This window comes from Apteryx rowi, unplaced genomic scaffold (assembly GCF_003343035.1).
Source record: "Apteryx rowi isolate R43461 unplaced genomic scaffold, aptRow1 scaffold_499, whole genome shotgun sequence".
Taxonomy (NCBI): Eukaryota; Metazoa; Chordata; class Aves; order Apterygiformes; family Apterygidae; genus Apteryx; species Apteryx rowi.
Genome location: NW_020450759.1, coordinates 244922 through 267593, shown reverse-complemented (window position 1 = coordinate 267593; position 22672 = coordinate 244922). Strand labels below are relative to the sequence as shown.

Sequence of the window (22672 nt, the reverse complement as noted above, 5' to 3'; positions counted from 1 at the left end):
CAATTGCTCTAAATTTTTAATTTTCTTATTATTTTCTAATTTTGTCTTAAAAATTACCAAAAGTTCATCCTTTCTTGAAGCATACTCCTTAATAATTAATAATTGACTACTAGATACATAGAAAAACAACAGTATGTAAATTTATAATGGCTTCTCTCTGCAAATCCTATAGTTTTTAAACTCAGTATTATAATAGTGAAATGAGTATGAACACATTCAAATCTTTTTGCAAATTATGATGTGTAATAACTTTCAAATGTCCCAAAAGTCCTTAAGGGTTAGCTACATCAACAGATGTAGCTATGTCAGTCTGCACCCATTGTAAGCTAGTTTAAGGGGAGATCAAAGACTTTGCAAATCTTTGTACAGCTATACCTAGGCAAAAAAAATAATGTCTAAACTTGAAATTTGGTGTTTGGATTATGGTAATAATTTCATTATTGCTTTTTTATTTCTGATCTTGCAAACATATATACGGGTGTTAAGGTTTATGTGCAAAAAATACAGAGACCTTTTAAAGTCAGCATGTGCATGTTTAAAAATTGGTGTATGCAATAACACACATTAATTTAGGACCTGGTCTGCTAATATTCACACTTGCAGACCAGGGCCTAAGTTTCAATGTGCCACTGCCTATCATCCATTTTGTAGATTTTATGTAGTTAAGGTGACTAATGGAGATTACTGATTGTTTGACAATTCTTTCCTTCTCTACATCAGTCAATTATTTGCTTGGGTACTTCTCTTGGAGAAAGACTATATTTAATTTTTTTGTTTTGTTTTTTTAAACTAGATTACTTTATTTGTCCTATGGTCTCCTTTAACTGCCTCTCAGTGATGACCATGGTAAAAAAAAAAAAAAAAAAAAGTAATACATAGATGCATTTTGAAAGTAACACAATACTGGAATGCTACGTCTTACTGGTTTGTAAATTTATTTTTCTATTTTAACTGTTAAATTTATCTTTCTCCCTTTATCTTTATAATTCTAAAATTAACAAAAAGAAAGCATTAGTAAATGGAAGTGCTTCAGCTTTACTCAACTACTTAGTACATTTTATTCATGGATCACTATTATTGTTACAGGGACAAACTGCATATGATTTAAAGAAGGACAATGACTATGTAGATAGAAGAACTGACTTGTGAAAGAAGATAAATTAGGTACAAATTTCATATACATCTTGTCTTACTGGTAAGTAATGGAAGAAATTTTAACAGTCTGTAATAAATGAAGGATATAAATAYGAAGGAGGTAAAAGTAGTATTTAGGACAGTACAAACAAGTATAAATAAGAATAATGAGATTACATTAGGAAAGAGAAAACATTCAGAATGAGTATCTAGAAATATGGCTTATCAGTAATATATATTATGTTGGGCAACAGGTTCCCAAAGGAATGAATGAAAATATAATATCTGACAGATTTAAAACTAGGTTGGAAAATACACTATTATATGTTCCCATACCGCAACAACACTAAACTACAGGGCTTAATGGCTCATTTTGGTTCACAATTTTTATGATAAGGAGCTTGTTAAGAACAAGGATGCTGCCATTTACAGTGGGAATAACTATATTTTGAGTCTTAAAATCCCACTATATGTTTGGAAGAATAGAAAGAAACATTTCAGTATGTGGCCAAATGTATTCTACTCACGCGCAATCTTCCCCATGTAAGATTTCATATCATGTTGTTGCAGTATGACAGTAATTGTCTTGAGAGGTACTGCCTAGAAGTTGCTTCTCTGCAACTTGTCCAGTTTATTACACAAAGTTCAAAAATAAGTTTAATAGACACAATGGATGAAAGATGTCTCAGTTCATAACTGGAGACTCAACTAATTTTTCACTAGATAAAAACATTCCTTTCTAACAAAGTACAAAAATATACCCTACAATCACATAATCCAAGTTTAAATACCTGAATTATTAATCCAGTAAATTGAGTTACTGATGCCTGACATCCTTCAGCTTCATCCAGAAGAAAGCTAACAGTTGGATTCTGGCATATACTCTGTTTATCTCGGAGCTGTCTTTTTCCTTCTTCAGTCAAAAGGGCAGAGAGGAACTGTAAACTAGCCATATATAAACCAGGACACGCGGCTGACAGATTAATACAATCACAAATGGTATCTGAAATGTTAAATAAAAAAAAATAAAGATGTTTATGTTTCATTCTGTAAAAAGCTAAAGTGCTTCAGAATTTCAAAAGATTGATCAAAAAATGCGGGAGCCAAGAAGCAGCTTCATTGGTGTACTTCACAAGGAATCCTACAAATTCTATGCATTTGACAGTAAGTCTTTAAAAAAAGTAAGACAGGAAAGTTTGAGTTTTTCCTAAGGTTTGAATGAATTATTTGTTCTCCATTAACTTGACTGAAATTAAAAAGTTACTTTCCTTTTGCTAAACCATTCGTTTGACATTTTTCTGAACTCTCCTCACTTTATTCTACAGCTTACATTATAGCACTGACAGTAATCACATTTGCTTGATATGCAGCTGGACTTGCACTCACCAGATCACTCAATATACACCTGACTGAAGTCACAAGCTTGAATGGACTATACTCACAGTTCAATGTTGAAACATGTTAGAGAAGCTTGCTGACTCAGAGCCCTGACTAGACAAGTAACTAGCAAAGGAATTTTAAAAATGACTGTATAATATCTCGAATTGCAGTATCCCTCATCTTCCCTCAAAATTTTTTGCTTTTGTTTTATGTAAGATAAAATAATACATATGAGGAAAAAGCAAAATGCTAATTGACCATTTCAGGCTCAAATGTACTGTATTTGGTTAAGGTTTACAGTTAGTAACACTACTATGCATGCAAATAAAACTTGTGAATTTATGTAGCAGTTCAAAAATTAGTCTGACTGTATAAGAAAGAATTATAAAAGTTGAATAAAGGAAAAAAAAAAATCAATCAAGCTCTCTTAAGTGAAAACCTGGCAAAATAATGTTTATCATTATGGATATGCTGTTTGTATACAACTTGACAGCATCTAATCAGGGATGACCTCCTTCCCCCTCACTGCCCTTTTTATTTATTTATTTATTTATTTTTAATTAGCTGCAAGGTTACAAACCATCCAGGAATAAGCGTTACCAATTACTGCTGTCCAATGATTTGCAAGAGCTGCTGTCACAGATGGAAAAGATATTTGGCCACTTTTCCACAGTAATGTGGCTAGAAGATTGAAGTAATCTATCCATGTTTCATGAAGTGCAGATGTTAACTCAGCATCTGCAAAGAGAATGTAGAAAAATCAAAACATTTACGTATGCACACAAATTTGAACAGCCAAGCCTGACCACAAGGTTTGACACTTTAAATGAAGCTGATACTTAAGTAAAGACCTGCATCTGTCTGGCTATTCTGGAAACAAAATTCTTTATTACCAAGCCCATCTTTACAGCGAATGGAGAGAATTGTGAAGCTATTTCCCAGGAGAGGTTTCAACAGTTTATCCTGGATTACAAGCTGAGAGTCCACCAATAAGCATGATTTCAGAAGCCTGGACACAGACGATAAGTACTGAAGTAGCAGTAACACCTGTTAAATATTTTTAAAAAGATATGAAATTAAGGCATATATTTGCACTTTCCACATATTTTTGAGTTAAACACATTACCTCAACTTATCCATTTAATTTTGAATTTATATATACCACTTAAAAGAAATCATAGGACATAAATTAAAATTTGTTTTCCTAATTTTTACAGTAGAAAAAGAAACATAATTCCTACTCTGGAAATGCCTGTGTGAAGTATTCTTTCTAGTGAAAAAGTATTAAGTTCCTTATGAGAAAGTCATGGCTCGTGTAGACTGTAAGAGTTTTCTGGAAGCTCAGAAGGGAAAACAGAAAAATAATCACTAATACTGATAAATATATGCATATTTCCTGAAAACAGGAGCTTTGTTTTAAGCTTTAAAAAAATTATTGTTGGCATACTTACTCATTTATTCTCAAAAAATTTCCACAGCAACACACTTCCTTAATGGTCTGGGTATTTTACTTCAAATTAAATATTTTGATACAAAAGTAGTCCCATTGGCAACCAGTCTATACACTTTGCACATACCACAGTTAGTTAAGAACTATGCAAGTGTCTACAAGACTGGGGACAAAGCAAAGCAGACAGGCAATAAGTATAGAATTTAGGAAGAATCTGTATATGAAAGCTGTTTAAAATTTCAACTAAATGCGTCAGTAACTGTATAAGGCTAATACTTCAATACTCCACAAAGAAATTCCATCATGTGATTTTTAACTGCTCAATTCAATTTGTATTTTTAAAACACAACTGGTTTTTATTTGTTCAATAGTTCTAGGTATAGTTCTTTTAATAGAGAAATAATTTTTTGTATGTTGAACATAGCACATCGTTCATTTTCTCCGAAACCTTTTCATAAAAGCAGTGTGTCACCTGAGTGTTACCTATGGCAATGTGTCTGGACTATATTAACAAATATAGATTATATAAACATAATTAACTTCACCATTTAAAGAAAATTCAAATGATAACAAATACTTCTCTAACCTGAACTTTTACATGTTCCACATGACAGGGATGACCCAAAGGAGCTTTCAGTTCCAAAATACATCTCTTGACTAGATTAGCATTTACAAGACTAAAATAAAGCAAGTTGATAAGAAACATGTTTAAATACTTAAAAAGTCTACTAACTTTACATTAAGAGTTCATTTTAAATAAACAGAGTAAAATAAATTATGAGGTAACTATCTCAAAATAGTTTTTTAAGCATTAGTTGTAGTGCAACTGCAACCAAAGTAGCATAAAGTAGTTTCAAAACTAGACTCTTCATTTCTTCTTGATTGCTTATTTTCTCTCCTGTATAAGAATTAACAGCTCTGTACTAATATAAACTGTATTCAAACAGAATTTGTTTTTATTAATTTATGTGTATAGAGTAACTACAAAAGCTTTTGAAAGTCTTAAAAAATAATAATAATAATAAAAATAATTTCACACATCACTTCAGGACTTCCAAACACTTTCTTCACATAAAAGAATCTGTTCTGACTCAGGCACAAACATGGAGAGTATACAATCTGAAAACTATTTCAAATTGTTCTTCCTTTAAGAAAAGAACCAAAATATTAGGGTTTTGATCTAATATTTTCCCCAAATTGCCAAGGATTATTTACTCTCTTTTACTGTGACAGCCCTTGGTCCGTCCTCAAAATATTCCATGCAAGTAAAAAAAGAAAAATCATACAATGAACAGACATGATCTGCAACACTGAATGCCTGACTGCATCATATATTATTCTACTAAAGAAAAAAAATCAAATCCCCAAAAGGATGACAAAATGTTCATCTAGATGAAACCTAAAACATTTCCAGAAGAACACAGTAGTCCTGGGGAAGAACACCACCACAACTAGAATCATCAATATTACTACCTCTACCTATAAAAACCTAAATCCTCTTCTTCCGCTATTTGTGTTTAAAAAAAAAAAAAAAAAAAAAGCGCCTTTGTTAACATCCCAGAAGCAAGATCTGATCAATATCTTTAACAGTTTTGGTATGAAACACTGGTAGATCTCATTTCATTCTTTTTACCTCTATTACTACACCTGTTTGTAGTTCAGCAGTTATTGATCTCCTACCTGCTGAGAGCTGTTAGCAAGTGTGCTTGTTGAAGAGCAATTCCAGTATCCTTTGGAGTGACAACAAGCAGATTATGCAGAAGGCTGCAAACAGCTGACAAGAGAGAGGGTGTGACTACGGCACACTGTTTAGACAGGACAACAGACATGTGAGAACCATGTTGACTTGGAGATGCTGTTGTGGTAGTATCACTCTGACCTAGAATGTTTTTAATAAAAACAAATGAGAAAAACAAAAAAACACAAACGAAAAATTAGGGCAGTTACAAAAACAACTTGTGCTCTATTTTTCAGAGAATATCCAACTTCCCTATATACTTAAAACAGTACATTCTGGAATTAAAAAGAAAGAAATCAAATACAAGAAAAGTGTTATTTAAAATCATTTCAAAATAAACTGTTCTTTCTATAGGACACTAGTTATTATTAAAGATAAATGGTAAATTTGTAATGATAAAAATTTTGTTTTCACTTCTTTCCTTCACAGAAAAATTGTGTGTGCGTATGTATGTTTATCAATCTACCTTGACAGCTTTATTAAAATTGAGTGTTTTGAAAGGGTGACCGGTTAACAGGAATGGAAACTAAGTCTCACAAATGTGTTACATTTCGAACAAGATCAACCATTACTATTTAATGTCAATGTATTTCACCTTATTTCATTTTAAAGACACGGGTTTATGCTTGTCTTCTAAAACAACCACTAAAAGTGTCAGAGTGACTGTTCCAAGAACACACAAGATTTATATGCATATACAAATACTGGAATATGGACAGGCTAAATAATACATTATATTCATCATTATGTTTACAAAGTCAATTACAGTTTGGCTTACCTTGAGCCATAAGCCTATCAGCTGCAGTTTCAGGAATAAAACTGGTTGAATATGTTGGGACTTTTGCCTGAAGCTCAGTAACACTCCCCAGGGATGGTGATGCAGACAGAATCTAGAAAGCCATAAAAAGCAAACTAGCTGATTCAACCTTTAACAGAGCAGACATATTTACATTTTGCTTGAAGGAACAAAAATAAGCTTAAAAATTACTCAGTGTTCAAAACCAATTTGATTAAATTTTGTTAAAAAAATATAAACACCTGAGAATTGAAACTACTGAAAACAGGACAATATGGACAGGCTGAAACATTTCAGTCCACAAACTGGTCAATGCCCAAGAATGATACTGGAAATTCCTTCTCTTCATCCCTCTTTTTTTCATCCATATGATTGACTCTATCCACTTTTTGATGAGGAAAGAAAGGCATGACTGAAACATTTAAAATAGAGATTCTTGTGCACTTTTGCTCTACAGAGAGGATCAAGGCTTGTCCACTTGTACAAGGACACACTTAGATAAAATATAATGAGTGGGCTACTCTCATCAGCCAAAGCTTAACTTCTGGAGCCTTTCTGACTCTGAGTGCTTCTCTTAACCTTAGTCTTGTGATCCTCAGACCTGTTGGTTTTCTGGTGAAGATACATTTACATCACAGTAACATACTACCATGCTGCTTCTATTAATTGAGCAACTAAATCACCCGCTGTATTATTAACTTTGCATGCTTTCAAAGGAATTCTTAATGCTCTTGTCACTGTGTTTTAAACTGCAAGCACAAAATCAGAAGACCGAGACTCTACAGCTTAATAATACACTTTGTGACCTGCCAGGACCAGTGACCTGTCTCAGAGCACCTGATAAATACCTATGCCCGGTTACTTTTTCACTTCTGTTCTTTGATTCCTAGCTGGACTATTCACATAAGATAAATACTTTTCAAAGGAGTCATTGTTGTACAGTGTAAAGAATACATAATGTTGGGGACCGTAATGGAATCCCAAGTCAGGCACAGCTTTAAGAAGGACAGTATTAGACTTTTCCTCACAGTGAGCCTTCTAAGGAAGACTGAAATATTTCAAAGGTTTTCTTTTTAGAGTATTATTAGAATATCAGTTTGAATAATTTTTACCTAAGGAAAAGTCTGAAGTGACCTAAAAGACAAAACAAAACAAAAAAATGGTGGAGGGAAGGAAATCATGAATTCCTCTCTTACCCACTGAACCCTTGCAGATAGGTCACTTCTTTCCAGGCTTGGTTTCAGTTTACTGAGTGGCATTCTGAGTTACAGAAAACACTCTACACAGTCTTTTCTCCTCCCTAAGAAAGTTTTCTGTTTTCCCCTCATTCTTCCCAGTCACTTCCAAACCTTGTCAGGCTTCTCTAACAGCACATCTTTACAGGACACTGAATGTTTCCCTGCATGAGCTGAAGGGTTCCACTTCTGTGCTGCAACTCCCTTCTCTCCCCCATTTTGCACTGGTTTCCCACTATTGTCTGCCCTATAGTCTTGACTTTTTCTCTGCAAGCATGCTCAGTTGGTCCTCAAAAAAGAGCAGGGGTCACTAGCCAAGCTACAGTAAGATTTGGGGTGCATATCTGAATCCCAGGACCACATAATCACTAGGACATGTTTGGGTACACTATATTCTTCCTGTAAGCAAAAAACAGTACCAAATTGCATCAGCCCATTGAAAGTCAAACATATATGTATTTTACATATATAACTAAAAAGCATATTTACAAATTCAAATAAATTAAAAGCTTTCTGCTTGCTGATTTACATCATTATTTAAATCAATAATTTGTATTAGAGTAAATCAATCCATCATGACACTCGGCAAACTCTGCATTTATTCAGCACTGTACTTTAATTCTAAGCACTTTAATAAATGTCAAAAATATATATTAAAATATATGTGTGTGTGTGCATGTATGTATGTGTGTATATATATACATACATATACACTTACATACATATATACACACATATATACACATACACATACACACACACACACACACTTATATATATAAAGCACAAACCCAAAATACTGCTTCTAACAGTCCTTACAGTTCTTCTGCTATAACTACAGCTCTGAAAGAAATTATTGCTCTATTGGGACTCATCTCAAAGATATTATTATGAATGCATACAAGCTTTCACGTGTTAATAAATCAACACGTCACCTACGCTGCACAACATGTATTCTTTCTGCATCCTGTCAAACTGTCTGAAACTTATGGTCAAAGATATAAAAATAAGGTCTTATCTAACTGAAAAAAAAGAAAAAAAATCAATAATAGCTTTATCTGGTTGGAAAAATATACCTTATTAGCTTCCCACACTGATGGAACATTTATTGGTAATTGCTTCACAGTGGGATATGGGGTTAAAAACAGACATTTGCTGCTATCTTAACAGAAAACATACAATAACACAATGAAGTCATTTCCACAGTGTTCTGCCTTCCAGGAAAGAAAAGATATTACCACTTTTATAAATCACCCTTGATAAGGATGATCTGGGGGTCTGGGACATCATACCCAGTAGAGGATATTTACAATTATTATTTATTTACTATTGCCACCATATTCTTTCTGGGAGCAATGAAGCATTCTGGTGCTTAACAGTGAAACACAGAAATTTTGGAAGGTGATGTACTGGGGAGAAAGAAGTGGGGGGAGAGAACTGCAGATTAGAAGAACTAATACAAAAGAATACAGAAATTGTCATAGGAGAAACAAGACAAAGGTGATGGTTTTGCCATTTATCTACTAGATATGAATAAAAGGTCTTTTCTTAACCTCTAGTATAAAAATCCCTCTGGCATTGCTTTAATAGTCATGCAGTGATTAATTCTATTCAGTGCTCTTCTCAAAGGTTTAAATCACTTTAGTGTAGAGCACTCTGGTATCCATGGATCCAGCAAATAAAGCATACTTTTTTTTTAAATATAAAATAGCAAGAAGATTTCATGGCCATGACTTAAAGCTATCTGGGAAAAGTCTGTAGATCCTTTAACCTGCACCATTCTTAGCCCAAGTTTTTAAACAACTGTTCATTCTGCTAAGCAGTCCTGGGCAAACAGACCTGGTATATTTATACAATGTGAAACAAGTTGGTATCTCCATGCTGATGGTGCCTTAAAGCATACATATTAAAAATAAAACAAAGATGTTCATTAAAATAAAAGTAAGGATTTGTTTCCTGTCATGATAAATTGAGTTAATGTTTACTAATGTACTAGTTCTATAAAAGACATTATTTTCACAGAAGTGAACTCTTTGTAATATCCACACTACCGTTTACAGAAAAAAATAAGATGATTTTGACAAAAATCTGCAGTCTACTGAGATCTTAAAGACACTAAATACAGTGCAGATCAGTTAACAGAGTACAGGCAATTCAGCTCTACTACTGCCTTTTATGTGACCTTGAGTCATTGATTTCATCCCCACATTGCAATTCTTCACTCTATAAAATCAGGAGAGTTGCACTTACTGCCTCTGCAAGACCTCTGACAGACTACTTTATAGACTAGAGTAAATAAGAATCATTTCTGTTATTGATGTACTTGCTTTTTAATTTTCTCATTTTTAATTTTTACAAAGTTGGGAAAAAAAGATGAAGCCAAAAAGTTAAATACTATCTTCATTTAAATTTATGTGAACCCAGCGTAAAGTCAGCCTTTGGATAGCTCAAATTAACTATTAATTACATGAAAACTGAAAAGGAGAAAACTAGCAGTGTCTTTTTCTTTTTGTCAGAACTGTTTTCATCCATCCAAAAAAATTCAGCAGACCTTTTCTCTGTTCTTAGAATTCAATAAAAGGACAGAGCTTTTGCTTCCTCAAAGATCTTCAGGATGTGGCTTACTGAAGCAAAAAGCAGTTTCAGCTTCCTAGATTGGCATTCTTGCAACGAATGGATAAAGACAGATTTAGAACATTTATTCATTTATTTAAGTATTATTATTAAAAAAAGTAATTAAAATATAAGAAAAGAGCTTCTGATAGAAACAATTTTACTTGGATTGATAGCTGCTAACTCTCAATTATTTGGGACTGTTGTCATCAAATCTGTACCAGACACAAATGCATCAACATTTTTCCTTTTAGTATGACATGTGGCTTCCCTTTCATCTGTGATGGGGAAACCATGCCATCTAGTGGGCTTGGAATAATTATATCCTCATCAATAGACCAAATTCGGAGACAAAAATCTATAAGCTTTTTGCATAATGACTTCATAAATGTTTTTCTCCTCCTCATACATCAAAATGGAAAGTTTTGGGCCAGACTGTAGGAAAACAAAATGTAAGTGTATAAAAAATAAATTGCAAGTACCTAATTTTAAGACAGTCTGAGTTTTTAAAATATATCTTAACTTTAGACAACAGATAAATACTTAATAGTCACTAGCCACTCTTTGGAATACAGTTTCTATTTAGCCTCAGTTCCCTTCTGCTGTCTTTCCTCTCACAATTAATACCGACATTGGAACATCAGACCTAGGCGTCTCTCCTTCCAGTGTGGAAACTTGCCATCTGTCATGTCAACACGGATATTTTAAAGGTAAGTAACCTAGTCAATAAAAAATAGAGTTTACAGCTGCTTATAAGGTCCATAACGCTAATGAATGTGAAGGACAAATGGAAATTAAATAATCTTTTATAAATGTTAGCTTTTTTTATCTTAAAAGAGAAAATACAATCAAATAATTGTTTTGTAAAATCTTTATATTCAGTAGTGGAAGCAAGAAAAAAAAATCCTTGTATATAACTCTCTTACATCAGCTGTAAGAGCATAATCCTCCCAAATACATATAAAAAGTCTGACAACATCTGGAAGATTGATACAATTGAGTACATCATTGTATCACACTGTGCTTTCAGCTATAAATAATTCAGAGTTTTCCATTTGTTAAATGCAACTGTAAATCTAAGTCTTTATGTTAAATAATAATGCTCTTTTACACATATAAACGAAGATGCTTTAATCTGATCTAGTAAATTTCAAATTGGACTTTTCTTTTTTTAAGTCACTGAAGCTGAACCTCCTCTCAAATAATATGCATAGAAAAAACTGAAACTTGTTCCACTTTTACGCTTGTAAGAAGGTGACACTCAGATAATTCAGTTAGGAGCAGTTTGGAAAAAACTGCTTTTAAACAACTTGAGATTCCTATGTATTTTCTTAAAGAAAAATTTTATTATATTTTTTAGGAAGTATTCAAGTTAGCCCCTATTTCATGATTTATAAACACTCAGTTTTCAGTTTCAAATATTCAGCTCTGAATATTAAAGTTCAAAATATCTCCAGGGTTTTTTTTTAATAAATGAAAATCAAGGTCATTAATAAAATTGCTAAAAAGGAGAGGAAAAAAACCCCTAATTTTTAAACTAAATTCTAAATTATTCAGAATTTTCCAGATAACAGTAACGACACTTGATAGCAATACATTGATAATAATAAGTCAAAGCAATAATGAAAGATGACAACTGTGAAATATTTTGAGACACAAAATTTCAGTACTGGTTATATTTTCATTTTCATCATCTTGCACAGCAAAAAACTTGCATAACATTTTGTGAGTCAATAAAATAGGATAGTAGCCTGTTGCATTTGATAAGTCTTTATCAAATCAGCACATCTATTCAACAGAAATTTCTAGAGAATATGTCTTGCTGAGAGAAGCTACAAAATCCATCATTGCCTTATGCATTTAACTAGATAAATTAAGCCATTTTATTTGTATTTGCTCAGGTAAATACCATAAAAGTTTTTGTTAGTGTTTAAAGCTAATTTAGAGTAAGTTTCAGTTAAGTTTCAGCTTTTTCTCTCAGCATTTATAACTAACTAATTTTCTTCAAATCATTTCAGGAACAACAGTATATTTAAAATAAATGGGTTACTCTGGAAGTTACCATAGTATCAGATGTTGACAGAGAATGTGAAGACTGGCTTTCAGTGGATGGAACCTTCCAAAGATTAAGTGAATCATCAAAATCTGTAGGAAAACCAAAAAAGGATTTAAAAAAAAAATCAAAATCAAACAGAAGAAGTTTTCTTTTTCATTACCACAAGACCAGCAGAGTGCTTTAGCAAGCTTTCCAAATCATTGTTTCAGTGAAACAGAAGTAAATGATCAGTTTTTCTTCTGAAGATCTCAAAATGTTTAATAGGTTTTCACATGTTGCACCTATGAGTTATTATCCAGCAAACCCCTCAAACAAGCAGTAAAGAAAGTATGCTATATTCAGCTACAACATAAACCTAGAAGAAAAATACATTCAGCTCAAATTGCAGTTGCAGAGGCTTTACTCATTTGAAATAGTTCAGCTTTAGTTATATTTACAAAATAATAAGATAGAAGTATTGAAGAAATTGGGTCTCACAGCATAAATAGGTAATAAGCAGATGCTCTCATTTTCAAAAAAAACCTTCAAATTCATATTTTAGGAGAAGGTAGTTTAAAGAGAACCAATATTGATAAGCATATTGAAGGCAGAATTACTTTGTAAATCTGTTTCAGAATAAAAAGCGCCAAAATATTGTATAGTGGAAACCTGTCAATAACAGGTTTTCTTTGGAAGCTTTTATACATTGGAGAAAAAAAAATAAAAATAAAAATAAAAAAATAAAAATCAAACAATATAGCACTAGATTATACAGTTTCCAAATTCAAAAATCACAGAAGTAAAAGTCCTATAGATATCTGAGCTTATTACTAAGCTCTTAGCTATTTAATTTTATTTTTAACATACCTTTATAAATTGGGTAAGGTTTGAGTTACTGAAAAATGTGAGGAAAATACATAAAAAAATTACAAAAATAATTTCAGAAAGATAAGCCAAAAAACATGTGGGCTTAGTAAGGGAAATAGCATTCCTCTTCTGTATGTTTCTGTAACATTTATTAGTTGAACAGAAACAGGCCTACAAGAATCTTTCAAATCTGCAGCTTTAGGAGATGAAAATATAGGATCCTATATGCAAAAAAAGCAAAGAAAACAAAGCATGAACTTAATTTCTTTTTCCTCCTTTAAAAAGTTTTTACTAATTGATTTCTTTCAAGAATTTCCTAACTTGGTAAACTTGAGTTTGAAATATATATTTGGACAAGAACGTGTGTTCCCACAGTTCATCATAGTAAGACTTAAGTATATTACTCAGAAAATTAATAATCTATATAAAAATGTATAAATCAATATTAAAAAAAATAATAATGATCTGGGATATTCCAAGGATATACAGGTTAAAAAAAATGTAACCAATCTAAATACTTAATTATTTCAGTCTATGAATTAAATTAGATCTGCATGTCTTAGAATACAGCTGACAAGCACCTCGGAGGCCTTTCCAAATTATAGACCTTTAAGTTGAAAATAAAAAGAAAAAAACAAAAAAAACACACACAAAAGTAGGAGTGTATAGTTTTAAAAACAGTCCATGTAATTTTTTTTCCCCTGTTCCCTTTTAATATACTGGTCTGTCACAAAGTCACTGCTGTAAGAAGTATTCTTTCACCAATATTTTGCAAGAAAATGGATTGTAGAACCAAATACATCTTTTCCATTAATAACTTTTTTGAAGATGTAAACAAGAGTTCAGAGCTACTTCTCAGATATGTTGAACTAATGAACTATCTACTCTTAGATCTTAAGGGCAACCTTTTAACTTAATAGTATATCCAATTAGTTATTCAATTTAACCTCCATTTTTATTAAGAATTACTTGAGGTAAACTACTCAAAACTGGAAATTATTTAACTAGATTAAGAACACAAAGTTAAATTAGTGTCACTTACCAGTCATACCACCTTTTTCTATGATCAGATTGTCTCCCTTGGAACAATTCAAATCAAACATGTAACGTCCTAGGTAACAGTGCTTCACCATCTGATTCAAATGTTCATAGAAGTGGCAGTGATAGAAAAGGGCCTGAAGTGCAGGTTTTCCTATCTGTGGCAGACCAGACTCTTCATCATATACACAGGGTCCCTGAAGACATGAAGTTCATGAAGACCATTTCTTTAAAGGAATCTTTAACATAAAATAAGGTCTGCCTATTGGAGAATATACTGTCCTTACACTACAGCTATCTATTCCAATCTGCTATAATAAAAGACTTATTTAGAAAACAAAACATAAAAAGAAAGAAATTCTCTTTGAAGACTGTTTTGCATTAACTTGTTTTTAAATATCGACTTCAGGGAAAACATTCCAGAGAGTTGGATTTACCCTAAAAGAAAGACTTCATAGTATTATTTCAAATCAACAGTTTGATTTGCCTGCTTTTGCTACAGTATTTCCCCAGTGCTTTTTACATTAATAGAAGAAAGCAAAAAGTCTTTGCTCAGCTAAGATATAACCTGTTTTAGATGGACCATAATAATAAAAGTGTTAATTGGCAAAAGAACCCAGATTGAGAAAAATTCAAACCAATTACATCCTGCAATGAAGTTTTTTAGTAGGCATCTGGCAGTACTTTAACAGAAACTATTTAAAATTACAGGAAATAAAATTTATCAATGCTATTTAGAAACTTTCTTTGACAGTCAGGAGATAGTTGAGTTAAATCAGCTGCAAATAAGTCATTTGAAAAACACTGCTTGTCCTCAACAGGCTGGATCTGATCCAATCCCACCATTTACACTGAGTACAAGCTTACTTTGCAAGAAAAAAAACAATGGATAAAGTGGAAGGAGTAAAACTATTTTGTGTTATAAGTTATGGCTAGAGTTTTGGATGGCTACTGCCTGTTCTTTTTGGTTGCTGTAACATATGAACAGATTACTTTCATTATTTGCCTTTTATACCAATTAATGAAGAACCAGATGTAACATAAATAGTTTGAAAAAGAACACTACCTCATGTAAACTGTTTATGATGAATTATAAAACTGTAATAGTGCATGGTCAGCAATATAGTTGGATGGTATTAACTATGACAAATGAATACTTCAGAAATTTTGTATACATAAAGTATGATTACATTTAGTCAAAGTTTTACTATCCAGCATTGTCTTTGCCAGTTTAAAATACTATGCCAGCACTTTATGGCACAAGGGCTGCACTGGAAGAGTCATTCATCAGTCACATTCACAACATGCTCTGACTTCAGCAATCTTTAGATAACACAGTATGTTGTAGTCTCATAACACACTACACAGGTTGATTTTACTCGTGCCACTTTTCAAAGTAGCATAGCAAAATGAATTATTATAAAGCAAATCAACTGCATAACAGCAACACAACATACATTCACATGAAAAAAAAAATCCCTATAATCTCTAGGAACAGCATTTTCTTTTCCAGCCCCCTTTTCCTAAGGGATAAAACAATAATGCTCTACTTTAGCTATGAAACATTATTCCTGCTATTCACCAAATCCTCTTATTAGCTTTCCTTTGAACTTTGCTTGCATTAACTGTTCTACAGACAAACTATCTCATTTTGTGCAAGGCAAAAAATAACTCTCTGAAGTAGTCTTATAATTTTAATTGTTGTTTGCATTTTCAGTTTTCATTCATGTTACCATGAAGTGTTGTTCAATATCTTCAGCATGAACATGTATTAAGTGATAAGCAATTTCCATTAAATTGCACTTTTTAATAAGAATCACAGTGACTCAAAGCTCGTATTGATAGCACTGGAATTCACTTGGAATTCTGCAACTGGATTCAATTTTTGCCACCTCATCATAGTCCTTGAAATGTTTAAAAAGGATTAAAAAGCAGCTTTTAATACAGTTTAGATCCATAAGTTACAGTGTCTGCCCTTGCAAATCCCCTGCTATTATAAATTTAAAGAACTATGATTTATATTGATAAAATATAAGTATCTAATGCAAAGACTGAAACAAGGGCCGGATTTGAGACACTACCTGAACATCTTCCTTTACTGTGAGATATAAAGGAAAGATAAGACATACTGTAAAATGCAGCTCTGGAAGAAACAGCATAACTGATTTTAGGTGCAGCTGGACCACAGGCAGCCTCTGCTGATAAAGCAGTAGTAGTATCTTCCAGCACTAACTTGATCTTTTTTGAAAAGGAACAGATAAAACAGAGTATGTATATTTCTCCAGAAGGAACCTACATGGGTACCATTGTTCTAAATGTAGGTAAGACCTCACAGAGCAGAGAAAATACGGCCAGGCAGAATGGGTATCATAGTAACAGGAGGTGAAAAATGAGGAACTCTCATTCTAAGACCTTTACGTGAAATGAATCAAGGTTGTTGATGGTAAGATGAGATGACCGGCTCCAGATCAGAACTGGAAAAGTTGGTACAAGTATACTGGAGAAGAAAAATAAATGTGATGAAGTGATTAGTTGCCACAGTAGTTGGCAGTCCATCTGACTGAAGGAGAGTCCAACTATTAATAAGTCACAAGAAAAAGATAACCAAAAGATATTTAAACTTCCGCATCAGACAAGTCCAGAACTGGGGCTATACAATATATGCTGAGATGGGACAATTCAGACATCATCACAGAGATTAAGAACAAATTGTATTTCAGTTTGATCCTCAGCTGTTTTAAATTCACCTGTAGCACCACTGCATTCACTGATGATTTACAGATGTTTTCCTATTCGGGTATCAAATCCAAAAAGCCAGGAATCTTGGTAAATATAGTCATCCTTGAATACTTCACTGATTTAGTCCACTAGTAAACATACTAATAAAATAATATATTTTATTATAGGAAGAGGAGGTTTCACAATGGGAAGTTCTGCACCTGGGGAGGAATAATCCCATGCACCAGGACAGGCTGGGGGCCGACCAGCTGGGAAGCAGCTCTGCAGAGAAGGACCTAGGACTCCTGGCGGACAGCAAGCCAACCATGATCCAGCAATGTGCCCTTGTGGCAATGAAGGCCAACAACAATCTGGGCTGCATTAGGAAGAGTGTTGCCAGCAGGCTGACGGAAGTGATCCTTCCCCTCTGCTCAGCACTGGTGAGGCCACACCTGGAGTGCTGGGTCTAGGTCTGGGCTCACCCGTACGAGAGAGACATAGACATACTGGAGCATCTCTCATATGAGGAGAGGCTGAGAGAGCCGGGACTGTTCAGTCTCAAGCAGAGAAGTTTCAGGGGGGACCTTATCAATGTGTGTAAGTACCTGATGGGAGGAAACAAAGTAGACAGAGCCAGACTCTTCTCAGTGCTGTCCCATGATAGAACAAGAGGCAATGGGCAAAAATTAAAACAAAATTCCACTTAAACATAAGAAGAAACTTTTTTGTGTGAGAGAGTAGTTGAACTTTGGAACAGATTGCTCAGAGAGGTTGTGGAGTCTCCATCCTTAGAGATATTCCACACCTGACTGGACATGGCCCTGAGCAACCTGCTCTTTTTGACCCTGCTTTGAGCAGGGGGTGGGACTAGACAATCTCCAGAGGTCCTTCCCAACCCCAACCATTCTATGACACAATTTTCATGCCACCTCCAATACTCAGATCCACACTTAAAATCTTCAGGCATATACAGAATAGAAACAGTGTTTTTTTAGACAGCATTCAAAATTACATATAAGTAACAAGCTGTTTTGTCTCTTTCTGAAAAGGCTTGTTTCTAGTCACTCATAGATTGATTTCAAAACATTTTATAAGCATCACATGCATAGCATTTCTCCTTCCTCATACCACTCAAATCATGTAGCATTTCAAGTCTGGGCAAAATAAATGACCAGTTTGTATCCTAAAACATTACTGACACTATGTAGGTAAGCTTTTTTTTTTTTTTTTAATAGATATACTGACATGTTTTTATATCAAAAAATGTCTCTCTATGACACTATGACCTTCTCATCAAATGTAATAGTCACTCACTTGCCAAGTACAATCTTTCACATCTTCAGTAGGAATTGGGATCACAAGGAGATTCTGTAGAATAAAAGCAGCCTGAAAGAAATGAAAACATCAATATTCCCATTGCTACATTACAACTCAATAAAACATCAAATTGAACAGCACAATCTACATATTAACTCATTGCTCTAGACATATGCTGAAAACCACAACCTAAGATGGCAGAAGGACACAAGAAACATACCTCCCTGCGCACCATGCTACATTCAGATTGGTCCAGAAGGATATTTATCACTGTTCCCCATAGTCCTCCTGAAATGTTTTGGCAGCTTTCTGCTAAAGCAATACATCCTACTTCAAGAGATGTAAGAGCTGATCCTATTCCAAGTGAGGTAAATCTGACCTAGTACAAATAAGCACAATACAAAGCCACATTTCTTACAGTAATAAGCAACACTAATTATTAAAATTCTTATAGAGTTAGAGGAACTGAATCTGTAGCTTAGGAGGAATGTTTTTAAGAGCAACAAAGTTTTTTCCTAGATTCTCTCTGATCATATCCCCACAATCACAACTATGTGTAAGTAATAATGATAGAATTAATAAAAAAAATACTTTGAATATTTAAAATATTAAGATAGTCTTCAATATTCTTTATATTTTACCACTTAAAAATAGTTCTGGTTAACAAACTTTCATAAAATGTAGCAGATTTACACCAAACATATTTGCTCTAAATTTGTAGTTCATGTGTGTAGTTCAGTGTTTCTGCTTTGCACCTAAATAAGGCAGTTTTCATCAACACTGCTTTATGAATCATTATCATGAGTGACTAATGAGAGGAAAGAAGATCAGAGATGTAGGGAAGCATTGCTCAGCTGTTTACATGGAAATATTCCCCCACAATTGTTATTGTTATTCAGGATATAGTCAATAATGTTTTGAATAATTCAGAACAGTAGCTTTAATATTAAACAAATTAATGAAACAAAAATATTGCAAATATTTAAGTGCCAAAATGAGATATCAACTTAACATTGTATTAACTAACCTCAGGGTCTCTATCTACCCATAAAGGAACCAGCCATGCCAGACCTAGCTGAGAAGGAACTTGCTCTTCATTGTTATCATAAGGCAAGGACCAAAGAGATACCCAGTCCTGATAACAGAAAATAAAGTAAGAAATTATTTTATAAATCCTTCAAATTCATGCCAGCTTACCAACAGCCTGAGCTATCAATTACATACTAAAAGTCTTTAAATTCACGCAGCACTGATATTACAGGAAGATTTTGATTCTCCTTCTGTAAAGATATGCTTAACTCACTGACTTACCTGCTGAGTAAAATTAAGTTTGTATCTGCTTCTTCACAAGATTAGGATAGTAGTGCTAAAGAGATATTAAATATTTCACTTGAGTATTAGGATAATGATTTCTATTCAAAAATTGCTCCTTATATTTATTTTCACTCATTATTAACATCACCTTTCTTTTTATACATATACATAAAAATATCAAATGAGACCAACATGCATTTGTTTCTTTGACCATAATTCTTTCCTTTTCTTCATGTACTTGTTACCTGATTTAAATGAAGTCATGCACAGTACCACATACCACTTAGCTGAAGATTCCAGGAAATCAAGCTTGACCTTGCAAATTCATTTCCTTAGCTCAGGTCAAAGAAACATACCTGCAAAGTGCTTTGCATAACCATGTCACTACACAAACAATGCATTGAGTTCATAATGAATCATGATATCTAAAATTTTAGAGATATGTTTTCTGACCAACTTAGTTCTATAGATTTTAACACAGCAGATGACTCAAATTTCATTTGGAGCACAGTATTTTGCATGGATCTTCTCAATACAAACAGTATCAATAACAAGCATTGATTTTTACAATCTGATTTTTTTTTTGCATTAAAATACAAAATGAAACACAAAACATAAGTCAGTGAACAAGACCATAAAAAAAGAAAGAAGAAAAGAAGATAGATTGCTATAACTCCAGTACACCCTAAATACATGCTTTATTTTTTATGTTTTCCTTATCGTAAACACGTGTTAATCACCTCCGTCCATCAATCTGGGCTAATGGATCTAATGTTTGACCCAACAAGGCAGCTCTTTTAATACTGAAAAAGCAAGAATGGTCCATAATAATGCAAAGAAAAAAAAAGTTGTTTTAAACTAGTTTTTCTTTCAAGTCATTAAACTGTGTTTTTTAAGTTGGTATGATTAACAACAATTTTTTTTAATTTTTTTTTTAAACATGGTTATCCAGAGTACCTTTTGTCTACTGCTGCTTGCACAGAGGAATAAGGCTCATTTTTTTATTCCTCTCTCCATAAGATTTGACACTAAATCACATAATTGTAAATAATGGCCAGGATTTAAAATTTCTTTATGAGCATAAGTTATTAGAACAGTCCAGGTAGTAACACTGTTGTATACAGAGATTATGATTCATAGTCACAAACAAATATACCACTGATCATTATACAACCATTCATATTATTCTGTAAGACTGTTTTAAGAAACAGTTCAAGTCTATTCCTCCTTCTATGCACTTATGATCTAATTCTCTAGAAGTTGCATTCTTCCTACAGTCTACTTAATTCTCTGTACCTGGTAATTTTGATAAACTTTGTCAGCACTTGATATCTTGAAGGAGTACACAAACAGATGTGGAATTTGGGGAAGCAAGTATATTGCTATTTCTAGTTACAAGGAAGTGTACTTGATCATACTGGAAGTTTTTCACTTGTGGCCACCACAGATATTAACTAGAGTGGATTTTAACTTTCCCATATGGCTTATACTCAACCACTGGATTTGCTTTAGCTGCGTCAAGATGAAGGCAAATTTTTCTAAACTCTCAAAAATTGTCTTTCAAAATATGCTCATGGAGACATTAAGCATAGACATAGAGTTTGATTGTAAATAATGATAGCTCCTTTTATAAGTGAAAAATAATCAGATTCTTCCACGTATGTATATACATATGCACGTACATAAGTCAAAAAGCCTATTATCTATATAAGGCTTAAGAAATAATGTTGTTATAAAACCTTGAAGTTATTAATTATACATAAAATCTTGATTTCTCATTCTTTATACAAAGTCATACTTTGTTCTGAAAGAATGCTCTTCTAAATCTACAGATTTATTTAGAGAATGATGCTACTCAATTTCAGTAAGGTAGAACTGAACCTTCAGCTATTTTGTAAAAAATATTGTATCCTATTAATTTATCCAACACTATATACTAAATGAAAGTACTAGATATATATTTTTACTATCGTCACATAAGACTTTTTTGTCTGTTGTTACATAAGACTTGTTCCACCCACCTTGTACAAAAATTAGATTATAATTTAACTTCAGCAGTAAAAATACATCCATGCATAACCCTCACAAATGACAAGGTAAGGACAACTATAGCATACTCACCACATCCTTGGCTTGAGCCATCATTTCATGGGACAAGTGAAGCAAGCAAAGAACTGTGCTTTTCGTAACACCTTTTCCCATGAAGGACATAGCATTACCTCCCCATTCAACATAAAATGATGAAATGACCTGGGAGTGGAGGAACAATTTCATGGTAGCTTTACTGTAAGTAGTATTCAGATAAGCACATACTGTCCTACACACTAATAAATCATAATTTAAATTCATGGAAAGATGGTAGACTTTACCAAATACACATATTTAGATGCACTTTAACAGCTTTTTATTTATGTTATAAGTCACGTGGTCATACATTGTTTTCTTATGTGGTTAAACCCCTGAGGTTCAGTGTTTTGCAGCTGGCTGTTATTCAGCTCTAGTGTTCTTCATTTGAAGAATGAATCCTGAAAAGAAACCTGAAAGTATGTGTTTTTGATGGAAACATTCCATTTATTGTGCCCAGTTAGTTCTATGCTTGGAATTAAAAATATTGTTTCTTTTCAAAATTCTGTGCTCAAGAAAGTGGGTCATTTAGATCTTTTGTTTGAATTGGAATAATGTTTTCTATATCAGATCCTAGTGAACAGAAATAAAGATCACAGAAACATAATACAAAATAAACTATTTCTGACAATGTAATTAACCATACAAGTTAAGATGAGAAGTGTATAACAAAACATGACCAAAATATATATATATTTTTATTTATAATCTTAAGACTTACACTTTTTAGATGCATTTTTCTCCCCAAAGCATGGGGATTTAAAACCTCTACATTTCTGTTGTTCTTTCTTTCACTGTCCCACTCTATGCAAATTCCTTTCACTCCTCTCCACTCCTCCTCCCCAAAAATGAAACTTAAATTTATTTTCACACTTGGGCCAATTAAAATTACATAACTCTTCTGCACATAGAA

General features: G+C 33.1%; 1 protein-coding gene across 6 annotated transcripts in view; it reads right to left on the bottom strand.

The window, feature by feature from the left end:
* RTTN (rotatin) overlaps window positions 1-22672 on the bottom strand; it is an 86394-nt gene that overhangs the window by 16231 nt on the left and 47491 nt on the right. For 5 of the 6 annotated variants that reach the window (XR_003255718.1, XM_026079287.1, XM_026079289.1 and 2 more), the window contains 12 exons: window positions 21757-21885; window positions 19349-19456; window positions 18542-18700; window positions 18319-18390; window positions 14291-14483; window positions 12409-12491; window positions 6481-6592; window positions 5645-5843; window positions 4551-4641; window positions 3408-3561; window positions 3115-3252; window positions 1926-2137 (listed from right to left, as the gene is read on the bottom strand). Coding sequence is in view for 5 of the 6 variants with exons in the window: in XM_026079287.1 (XP_025935072.1) it covers window positions 1926-2137; window positions 3115-3252; window positions 3408-3561; window positions 4551-4641; window positions 5645-5843; window positions 6481-6592; window positions 12409-12491; window positions 14291-14483; window positions 18319-18390; window positions 18542-18700; window positions 19349-19456; window positions 21757-21885 (1650 nt within the window). In the remaining variant the exon portion in view is untranslated. The remainder of the gene's footprint in view (window positions 1-1925; window positions 2138-3114; window positions 3253-3407; window positions 3562-4550; window positions 4642-5644; window positions 5844-6480; window positions 6593-12408; window positions 12492-14290; window positions 14484-18318; window positions 18391-18541; window positions 18701-19348; window positions 19457-21756; window positions 21886-22672) is intronic. The other variant, XM_026079290.1, reaches the window with a different exon arrangement.